This window comes from Erpetoichthys calabaricus, chromosome 6 (assembly GCF_900747795.2).
Source record: "Erpetoichthys calabaricus chromosome 6, fErpCal1.3, whole genome shotgun sequence".
Taxonomy (NCBI): Eukaryota; Metazoa; Chordata; class Cladistia; order Polypteriformes; family Polypteridae; genus Erpetoichthys; species Erpetoichthys calabaricus.
Window position 1 is genome coordinate 32,633,003 of NC_041399.2, and position 12,052 is coordinate 32,645,054.

Here is a 12,052-nt window from a genome sequence, read left to right on the forward strand (position 1 = left end):
CACAAGTCTGCAAGTTCATCACACAAACTGCTTGCAACTAATTAGAAACAGCCTGATCTTGGAGTCTGGCCAGGTCCAGCCTCATTCTGCTAGTAGGTGGTAGCCTACTGGACCTAAGCTGGATCTTCAGAGTAGCAACAAGTCTGTGGTCAGAATTCACAAACTGGGCACTTCTGTAGACTATGCAGTTCTGCAGAAGCCTACAGTGTCTGCCCATGAGGCTGTGAATGATCTCCTCCACCGCACCACCAGTATTGGAATGCCAAGTCCAACAATGTGGCTTAGGGCGCTGGAACCAGGATCCAGTAATGCGTAATCCCTGACCTTTTACAAATTCAAGGAGCAAGGAGCCGCTTTCACGGCGATCGCCAGACCCATGGGACTGACCCAATCCTCACAGCCAGCCCTGTCAGTGCCAGTGGTCGCAACGAAGTCACCAATGACCAGAGGAGTGTCACCTCTTTGAGCACCTATTAACAAAGAAGCAAAGTTGCTAATAAAATGTCTCCCTCACTGAAGCATCACTCACCGGAGCATACACTGAGAAAACAGACAAGGCACCCAGAGAATAACAATCTGAGCTTCATAATACGCTTGTTAAAATGAGTGACTTTGAACACAATTGGAAGAAGCCGATCCACTAAAGCAACAGCTACTCCGTGAGTATAACAGCCATCAAAGCAACCTGACAAGTAAAAGGTGAACCCACCCACACAGATCTGGGCTAGTCCCAGGTCTGCACACATCAGAGAGTGCCGCCACTAAAATATAGAGTTTACAAAGCTCCTCCAACAGCAGTGGAAGATGATCATCTAACCAGAGAGACAAGACATTCCATACACGCCTACCCAGATGAGATGCCTCAAACTGGCGACACCTCAGCACCACACCAGTTCCAATCCCCAACAGGCCTGACCCCATTGGCTCTCCCAATGGTTTTGACTGTTCCGGACATGAATCAAGTTACATCTTGTTTTATTTTCATTCTGTATTTACATACCTGTATTTCTATGAAAAAAAAGTTACATCTAACGTCTCATTTTCAAGCACATTCTTTTTTTCAGTTTAAAAAGCACTTTTTTTATACAGGTATTGTCAAGTTTGGGTCACAAGAGACAGGAAGGCAAGTCCAAGTTTTCAAAGAAAATAAATGAACTTTATTGCTGTATAGAGAAAGCAGGTATATTCTCAACACTTCACTCAAAATAAGAGATATTAGGAGCCTCAAACACTGGCAAGAGTGCCGCTTTAGCTCCCATCATTAGATTAGAAGAACACCAGTGGCATGGATTCACTGCTGTGGCAAACGCAGTCTGGAGAAGAGAGTTCAAGAAGGAGAATGCGAGGAAGAGCAGATCAAATGTTCTAAACATTGTGCAACAAGCATGTTATGCTTTAATCCTGCCCCTGCAGAGGACAACCAATTACTTTTCCCTTGGTGTACCGTTTATCAGATGCAGCAGAGCAGCATGGCTGTTCTTGTGCCTCTGCTGTCAGAGATTGCAAATCACCGGTGACCCCAGTCACAATACTACAATTATTTTCCCATATTCGTTATAACGAAATTTACGTTGTAATTAAATATTTTTATGGTCTCATGAGTTTCATTTTAATGGGATTCCACCTGTATTTTGTGCTTCATTAATCCTCTATAACACTAGCTTACTGCACAAAACTTGCAAATTCTTGCTTTATCTTTTCCCTTGTAATAAATATATCAATCTTTAAATTTAAAATATGTGCTTTGTAGTGCTTTCAAAGGTGGCAATAGGCCTCTAATCAAACATAATACAAAGAGTGACAATGGTTCTCTGTCTAGATAATGGTGCTTGCTATGTACTAGTGAAGATAAACATGTGCTTCCTCAAGCTAAGGTCTGGCGCCATCCTGTGCAGTGTTTGTTCTTGTCTTGCACCCTATATTAGCTGGGACTCGCTCCAGCAGACCCCCATGACCCTGTTTCAGGATTAAGCAGGTTGAAAAATGATCGGCTGACTGACTGACTGACACTTATAATCTCTCTGTCTAACAGTGGTATAATTATTATAATTTTAATCATTTGCAATCATATAGCTAAGCTGATGATCAAAATTTACTGTATTCCATAAACCATACCCTTTTTCATCTGACTGTGCTGTGCTTTGTACAGTTCAATGTAATCTTGTAAGTGTAGTATTAACACTGATTGCTTAGAGTACACCTCAAGCTTGCAAGCTTGACAATCGAGAAAACTTATCAGAAAACATGTAGAAAATAAAGTATGCACATAAAATGTTGAAAAAAGAGCTATGGCACCTTTGTTCAGAGGTCATGAACTGTAAAAAAATAAATAAATAATTATAAGAAATGACTGAAAATGAAGAAACCGTATTTCCAAAAATATCAGTACAGATTTTTTTTACTATGATTACCTTTGTTCATTTTCTTCACTGGTGTCATGTATCAGCACATAGTATTTGAGAGTATTTGGAATAAACCATTTTGGATAGGCATAATCACTGCTGTGCTGAATGCGGTTCTGTTCCTGAGAAAGCTTTAGGAACTGATCCAATGGCTGTGCTTCATGAGATGAAACTACAAGCATGCCTATTTATATTAAGGATTAATCAAACAGAAATGATATCCAAAACAGTAAATTTTTTTTGGCATATAGCCTAACACAAACAAGACAGGTTTTAATTTGTTTGCTTTTGGGAGATTTCTGCATGGTATGATGCACCACAATGTGGTATTTCCCACTAATGTGTTATTGTGGAAATACACCTATTGTTCATAATTTTAAGGATAAAAGTAAAAAGAACATGTGTAAAAGCTGAAACAAAGGGCAATTCGAAGCAAGCTGAAGTGATGAATTATAAACATTCAAATAAGAACCTCTAGTATAAATGCAAGAGTTTTTTTTTATTAAAGATATCAAAATTCCTTAATTCTTTTTGGTTTTTTTAACTTTCCCTGAGAACCACATAACTAAATTCAAGTGCCTATCTTATAAAAAAAACGATGGAATAATATTATAGTCAAACTGTGAAAGCTACTATTTAAAGTAAATGATATACATTTATTTATTTTGCTTAATCTGGACTCCTTTTTTTTTATTATATATCAAAATGGGTAAAGGCTAACAAGACCACATATATACAATACCTGTGAAATTCAGGTACTGTCACTAGACGTTGAACTTTATGATTTATGTCATTAGAGAAAATATTATTGGCTAAGATGGAAAATCTCAATACACTCGCAGTTATTATGTGCACTGTAAGGGATCCCAGGAATCTGTCCTCTGTGTTTATGCAGGGTGCTAACAACTACAAAAGTGCCAGGAATTGTCCAAAGGCCATGATGGAATGTATTCTAAAACTAACCCTGCTTGAGAGATTATTTCCATGCCACTGTCTTTATGGACCTTAGAGGTTCTCACCATACTGAATGGGTATTCTCAGAGTACTTTGGTTTTTCACTTACATCCCTAAAATGTGTATAATTTTCATGCATGGTTTGGTATGATCAAGTATCGCATATAATGCAATTGCACCAATTCAAGGCTCGATCCTAAAGCTAAAGAAATGTGCTCTAATTTATCATGAACCTGACATGAGTAAAAGAGGTTTGAAAAATGGATGTATACTACAACTAATATGATTCTTTACTGCACTAACTTAAATGACTTAATGTTTACTAGTTTCTGAACATTTAAAAAAAAACTGAAACAACTCCAAAGTATGTGCTTTACACTCCCAGAGAAAAAGCACAGAATGTGGCCAGATTTAAAAATGTTTTCTTATGAAACTTTATTTTGACTGTTCGATGTGCTTTTTGAAGACTCTTCAGTACTTTTATGCCACAGAATAGGTGAAGCTGCCCCTTGAAATAATGTTCTAAAACTAGATGAAAGTTCCTATAGGCTCACTGGGCTCTAATGAATCACTGAAAGTGCAGTCACTTACTACCACATTATTTTCATGTAATTCCTTATGTACTGTATATCTTATGGGTATAGTAATATTGGTACTTCAGTTTTTGTTCCAATGCGAAGATGGAATTTCTTATTCATGACACTTTTCACTTTGGCCAGATTGCTTCAGAATATTTACACTATGGTTGACCGTTCTTCATTTACAGTCAAAAATGTTAATTACTTCTCTCCTGAATCAGAGCATTAAATAATAAGTCAATGCAACTGTCACCCATGGGAAGAGACTTTTTCATTTAGGATCCTTAAGAAGTAAAAGAAAGTAATAATTAGTATTTCACAAGTAAATTTGATTTTAATGTAATCCATAATAATAATAATAATAATTAATTACATTTATATACTATTTCCAGCCTAAGGTAAATTAAAACATTTTACTGTAATGTATTTGATTAAAATTAATCTGTTAACATTAACCCTACAACGCTATTCTTGGCATGAGATGAATTAATCACCTGGGATTTTCTTCTAGTCAGTGTTTTAATTTGAGCATATGATAAGAAACATGCAAACTAAAGGTTCGCTCCCTGTTTAAATGTGAAATGCAGTATGTTGTGTTTATTTCTAAATGTTTGCGAGAAGAAAAGGGACAATTAAATAAATAGTTAAAGGGAAAAAATAATCTGAATAAAAGTCATCATCCACTATAGTATTCTAAGAAATATTATAATTGGATTTTAAAGATAGCAAATTTAAAAAGTATAATATTGTGCTAGACAACATTTCCAAAGATTAAACTTAGGCAAACAAATTTCAAATATTTCCAAAAGTACAAAAAGGATACAAGCCAAGTAGTGGTTAAGAAATTCATGCTCTGATGCTTGCATAGACTGAAAGAAGCTTTCTCTGTAGGCTTCAAACCATGGTGTGGTTGCTGAAATGAAATAAAGAGAATATTCTCAAAAATATTTCTTGTTAATTTGGTTTGTAAATGAACTTCTAAATTTAAACACAGCTGTGGTATATGTTGTCACAGTCATTACATCCGAAAAAAAAACTAAATGAGTCAAAACTCCTTTATTCATCTTTTTCTCTAAACACTTCTTACCTTTAGACTTAACCACCTTTACACATGACAAGGAATATATCTCACATGCAACCATTTACACTAGAGTACAATGTTTGCTAAATTCCTAATGTATAAACATTAATTCAAAAAAGACAAAACACAAAATTAAATCAATTAACGCTTAACACAGTTAGCAACACTATATAAAATGTCATCATGTGTTTGTGGAATGTACCCATTTTCACCATGCCCACAAGGATGCTTCACAAGTTACAGTGGCTGAGTACAAGTGTGTACTTGAATGTGCCCTGTCTAGATTTTGTTCCTGCTATACATGCTTAACCCTTCTCAGCCAAGCTACAGGTTCCTGGAACATGAGAAAACTGGAACAAAAAATTCATACACAAACAAACCTCTGCTTAAATACATTTCTTGCTTTAAATTTTAATTTATATTATTGTTTTTGTTGAAATACATACAAATATACATATATATACACACACACACACATATACTGTACACATATACACATATATACTGTACATATATATATATATATACACACACACATATATATATATATATATATATATATATATATATATATATATATATATATATATATACACACACACACACATATACATACATACACACACACGTATAGATGAAAAGAACAAATAACCAGAAACTGTGAAATGAAGCCTAAAAGTATGAAACTGATATTCGCATGCACATACCAAGTATTATAAGACTATGGTGATATTTTTATGTCTTAATAAGATTTGAATATATTCCAGTATTCTAAGATAAAAGGAAAATATAATTCATCCCTCCATTTTTTTTTTAAACAGTTTAATTTTGTTCAGGTTTGTTAGGAGTCAGGGGACATCCTGGAAGCATCAAGCACAAGATTCCAACCAACCTTGGGCAGGTTAAGCTTATTCATCACAGGACACACACTCATGTATATATTAATGCAAATCCATCCCTGGCCAATTTATTGTCATCTATCAATCTAGCAGGTACATCAAGGTAGCTTAAAGACTCCATTTTGGTATACAATTACTAAACATTTTATCACTAATTTATAGATATTATATAATGCTTTATTAGGTTCTGAAATGTACTATATCCCATAACATTTTTATTAGGATCTAAAAAATAACAACGTCACCGATTCTTTAATCACTTTCTGTGTGGAACAATCTCAAGACTGGAACTTCAACTGGATTTTATAAAGGAAAATGTTAATATGGTAAAGAAATCTACAACTCAATCCCCACTGCTATACAGCTGATGAGAATCATTATGAACGAGACTCAAGATATGCTTTTCATAACAGAGGGCAAAAAACACATCTTTCGTGCTAGACTATTCTCACAAACAAATAGTTCAATTTGACTAAACTAAAAGCTTGTGGGCAAGTATGACCTGAGGCCAAGCGATTCAAGACTGCATGGAGCATCAATCCATGGTTAAATATGCATTATCTAAAATTTATATGAAAACAAAGAATACAGTATGTTAAAAAGATGTCATTTTCTAACCCGCTTAATCCAGACTAGGGTTGCAGGGGTTTTACTGGAGCCTATTCAAGATAGCATAGGGCACAAGGCAGGAATAAACCCTGGATAGGACATCTGTTCATCAAAGGGCACACATGCACACACAAACACACACACACACACCTACGCCAGGGCCGACTTAACGTCACCAATCCACCTAACCTGCATGTGACAGTGGGAGGAAACTGGAGCATCAAGAAGAAACCACACAGACATGGGGGCAGCGTGAATATTACACGTAAACATTTTCACTATGTATATACATAAAATATATATATATATGAATGAAATATTTTGAAAAACACCAAATTTTTATTAAAGAAGTAATTCCATGAATTCACCAAAATTCCCGGAAAGTCATCACTGATGGAATAATTGCATACATGAACGGTATAGAGGGTAAATTCAATTTCAAAACACATCCCCACCAGGAACCAGTCAGACTGGCAGTTTCTGCACATCCTGTTGTCTAACAACCAAGCTGAGACAGAAACATTTATATCTAAAGCACAACAAAAGAAGTTTAATTCTAATTGCCTATTCAGATTCACAATATTCCTTTGATAAATAAACAGCCTTGTACTTCCTTTTCCAAACGCAATATAAACTGTTGGCATGACGGCAAAAACAACTAAGACCAAGGAAACCTTTTCATTAAAAGTATTTTTATTCATATTGTTATTGGAGGAAAAGTGCATGCATACTATTCCAACCACCATTACCACCAGTATCATAAAGTGTCAGTCTTCTGGCCATATTTTGAGTTCAGTATTAGCTCTTTATGATCACATTGCCCGGACTCGAGACCAAGTATGTGCAAAAGGCATTTAGGGTTACTCCTGCAACTTAATTTATTACAGTCATGAACAATGTTAACCACGTTCTTCCTGGTTTGAGTTTACAGAGACCCCATGTATATGTATTTAGGGTGTACATAGATTTCAAAAGCAGTAGCAGTTAAAATGACAATTTTGTACTCATTACTTTATGCATCTAAACAAACTAAAAAAAACAAAGGCAAAAACACTAAGCATCAGAACCATAAAGAAATATATGTACCAAACAAGTGAGAATGTACTGGAAAGTGAATCACAGTGTTGTAACCTATATCTATGTCAATGTTAAAAAAAGAATTGCTTGTACACATTGCTGTATCATTTATCAAGTCATTTCTACAAGAAAACATTCTTTAATAGTAACTCCAGCCACACTCAAAATAATACAAATGATGCCATCGGAAAGTCTGTTGGTGACTAGAATTTTTATTTTTTAAATATCCTCAGGTAACCTGAAAATATGTTACTGGTCTGTTTTATGTGAAGAATAAAGGACATTACTTAGAAAAGACAATAATGAAAGCACTACATTTGGCAGGTTCAACAATGTTTTTTTCCCCAAATAATATGAGGATTGACCAGAAAGTTTTAGAACACATTTTTTTTTTACTGCTAGTAACTTCTATTACAGTATTTTTGAACTTAGTCATAAGACAGCTAGATATATCTGCTACGTTCTTTACTTCTGTAAACAATCTTAGCTAACTTAAAAATAGTTCATCCATTGAGAAATAACAACATGTGCTCCTATCGTGTAAGAGTCTAATTCCTGCACTCATATCAGATTGTTCACATCATCATCAATCATGGCAACACTCCCAAACCATTTTGCACAGAGGACTTCTTCGAGGGATTCAGAAACATGGAAATATGGGGATAAAAGAAGATCAGGGCCATGTGGTGCATGGAAAAGCCTCACAAGTTTTGCAGTTGCTTTCTGTATTTGTAAACTTATGTATTGTTATTAGCTGTTATCGCCAGACAGTTTTAATGCAATAGTCGACTACTCGTGCGCTTGGAAAGGGATTATTCAGCAGTGCTGAATTAGCAAGCATGACATTTCAAGTTAACCAAAAAAAAGTTGTAAATATTTCCTGTTAAATTTGATTTAGTCATGTATTTGTGATTTTTTTAATATATTTAATAAATAAGCAAAGGAAACATGACATTCCAATAGTGTTCACATTTTATATAGAACCATACTATGAAGCAAAGTTCAAAGTTCAGTATGAACCATGAAACTTTTGAACTATTATTTTGTTTGCCAAGAACTAATTTTTAAGTTCTAATCTGAAAAAAAGAAGAAATCACATATAAACAGAGGCAATTACTTTATTAGGCAAACTTTCTTCTTAAAAAATCTATAACACAAAAAATAAAAAAGAAGAAAAAAACTTTGCTTTAGGTTAGCAATCAAAAAGGACACCACTCAACACTGAATTCATGAAACAAAACTCAAACAGAAGAACATGCCAATTGACTTTAACAAGTAAAAGGAAAAAATGAATGGACAAGTTTATCTTCTCGACATTTTTTTTTCTCCTGAAAAAAAAAAATTAAATGGCAACAGCGGGCAAAAATTTAACATCTTTAAAAAAACTCAGAGTTAAACAAACAGGACAAATGTAGTTGTTGAGTTCAGTGATGTTTTAAAAAAACACTAAAAACACCCAGATGTAGGCCATCATATTCAAAAAGCAAAAATGTTTACTTAGTTAAGTCACCAGAAATGCAAATTTTAGTTTGGACAGTTTTATACTAGAAAGGATAAGGTGTCATAAATAGGAAAATGGAAAAACCAAAACTACTGGTTAGTTGTGATTTGGTTACTGCAACTTCATCTCATACACTGGCATGCAGTCATTTCAGAACTAGATGCTAGAACACAACTAATTTTGAAAAAGGCATACATAGTAACAACCAACTAATAAATGTTAAGCAGTGTAATAATTTTTCCTTCAAAAACTAATTATGTTGGTTATTGATTTGTCAAATATATTTAAAGGAGAAGCTCAGTATTTTTCATGTTACTTTTCACAATGAAAATGTGAAAGACACTTTTGTTACATGAAGCTGTATTTAGTAAATAAATAAAAATTCTAACAAGACTATCACAGGCCACTTGTCCAAATGTAAAACAAAAGCTTTAAAATTAATATGTCAACAGAAAATGTTCTCGTACTTCATGCTTTCAAACTAGCAGCACTGGGAGGAGTATGTTAGTACCATCCAGCCATAGCTCTTAAGGGGTAAGCTAAGGGATATGCAGGTTGTGGAACCTATGGTACCCGGGAAAATTCAGGCAGAATGCCATTTCTGAGGCTTAAGGGCCGTCTTTCTAAATTGGATGTGAGCAACACTGAAGCACCACAATGAACAGTTCTGTTAACTTTAATGTTTACAGTACACATCTCAAGATTTTAAATATAACACCAGGTCTTGTCAGTTGCAGAAATTCTTAGATAATTTTATCTAAGAATAATGGGGTGTATTGACAAGAATGATGAGACAGAGTACGGGAGAAAGGTGGAGGACTTGGTTTTTGAGCTCAAAGAGAACTGTCTGCAACTGGGCATTAGCAAAATCAAGGAACTGATTTATTGACTTTTGTTGCACCAAAAAGCCTCAAAGTCTGGTCATTATTCAGGGAACTGATGCACTGCTACATTGGTGACAGGCTGGACTAATCGGTCTATTACTAGTAACCCAGAGGGACAACAGAAGGAAGGGCAGAGTAGATTCTTTTCTTTTAGGACACCGTGTTACTTTCATGTGGGTAATGATATCCTTTTGGTTTTGTACAACTCTGATCGCCAGTGCAATTTCCTACACTGCTGTGTGCTGGGCGGATAACATATCGTGAAGAGAGACCCACCAAATTAACAAGCTAAATAAAGCTGGCTCAGTTTTGGAATCTACTGTTAACCTGCTAAAGGTAGCAGCAGAGGAGAGAATGAAGACAAAACTGATGGCCATTATGAACAATGGTGTACATAATCTCTATGACATACTAGCTTTAAGTACTTTTAGTTATTAGAATGTTTTATTTTAGAATTTAGAATTATTCAGCAGAAATGAGTCAACATACACTACAAGGGCTCCTTCATACATACAGAAATAAATGTTCTTAATGCCTCACTGCACCAGTTCTTTTATTAGCCAGGTCAGAAGTTTATTTTTCTTTTTTGTAATTTTTGCCTGTGTTTAAGGTGGTCTATGTTGGTTATATAGTAAATCCTCACTATCTATGTATTTACTTATCTATTATAAAAGTGTAACCCATTTCTTTACATACAGAGTCTTATTGCACCTATTCATGGATAAGGTCATCGATGAAGGTTGTGGACTGTGGCAGGGACAGACAGCAGGTAGTTTTATTTGCAGCCAAGCACAGCATAAAAAATACCCCAGAGGCCTATCATGCAGAAGTGAGACACGAGACTGAGCAATAACAGAAACAGGTCTGTGATATGCTTAGATGTAGAGGGCTACACGCACACTACACTGAATGTATCCAGTTGTGTCTGCCCAGCATCAAAGGCACGGGAAGCTGTTGAACTCCATTAGTGACTGTGACCAGGGCTTGCAATTGTTCTGCAACAACAACAAGGAATTCCCATTAAGTACATTTCATAAGCTTGCACTGAGTAAGTCTTTGCACACTCAGTCTGTTGCTACTGCCAAATGAATGGTTTAATGAGATCCTCAGATCCGTCCTGCTGTAGTCGCTCACAGCTTCTAACGACGCACATAGAACTTGACTATAGAGGAAGTAAAAGTCAAAAAAAAGATTTCTGTAGGTGAACTTGTAGAAGGATCATTACCGAAGGGTGAGAGTAGAAGGCTGACACGTCCATACAACCTCATCTACCTCCATTGGTTCTTCCCATGAGCCAGCGCTGGCTCCTAATCCCACTCTTCCCATAGGATCAATGCTTCAGTATCAGCATTGTCCGTATCCACAGAGTTTTTCAGAAAGGTAACTCCAGCATATAACAAGAACTGACTGTATTTCTTTATTTCGTGAGTTCTGTAAAAGCTCAATTTCCCCTTGAGACAAATAAAATATTTTCTGTCTGACTGTCTGTTTGTTGGTCTGTCCAGTGTTCTCATAACAATGTGTTCCATTTTTTTGCAAGATTAAACTAGTACTGTAAGAAGTAGGGCTGTGGAGTCGGCAGATAAATCCTTTGACTCCGACTCTGACTCCTTAGTTTCCAGTACTTCTGACTCCAACTCCGACTCCTCTGTATTTAATATGCTAATGTATTTTCCATGTTGATTGAAGGAAGCCAACATACATGTCATCTAACCACAGAACTACCAGCTAGGAAGCTGACTCTCTACCGTATTGGCCACCTTAAACAAAAGACCAGAACTCCTAAACACACATCAGGCCATAGCACACACCTCCACCTACATCATTACACTTGTTTACACTATAGCTCATCTGAACTTCACACTAGTAGTAACCCAACTATGCACTGGGCTTTATTCTTACATCAGAGAAGTACTTAATTAGGACTACTGTTTGTGAAATGGGACATTTGAACTTGCTTTTTTTTTCATTACAATTTGCCAACTCTGACCCCGACTCCAGGTACCCAAAATTGTCTCTGACTCAGACTCCTCGACTCAGCAGCCCTGGTAAGATGTCTAGGTGTTA

General features: G+C 35.6%; 1 protein-coding gene across 2 annotated transcripts in view; it reads right to left on the bottom strand.

Moving 5' to 3' along the window:
* The window catches only part of trappc8 (trafficking protein particle complex subunit 8), a 126,779-nt gene that overhangs the window by 81,887 nt on the left and 32,840 nt on the right, over positions 1-12,052 (bottom strand). For both annotated transcript variants that reach the window (XM_028803465.2, XM_028803464.2), the window contains 2 exons: positions 4,758-4,847; positions 2,412-2,586 (listed from right to left, as the gene is read on the bottom strand). In XM_028803465.2, the coding sequence (XP_028659298.1) occupies positions 2,412-2,586; positions 4,758-4,847 (265 nt within the window). The remainder of the gene's footprint in view (positions 1-2,411; positions 2,587-4,757; positions 4,848-12,052) is intronic.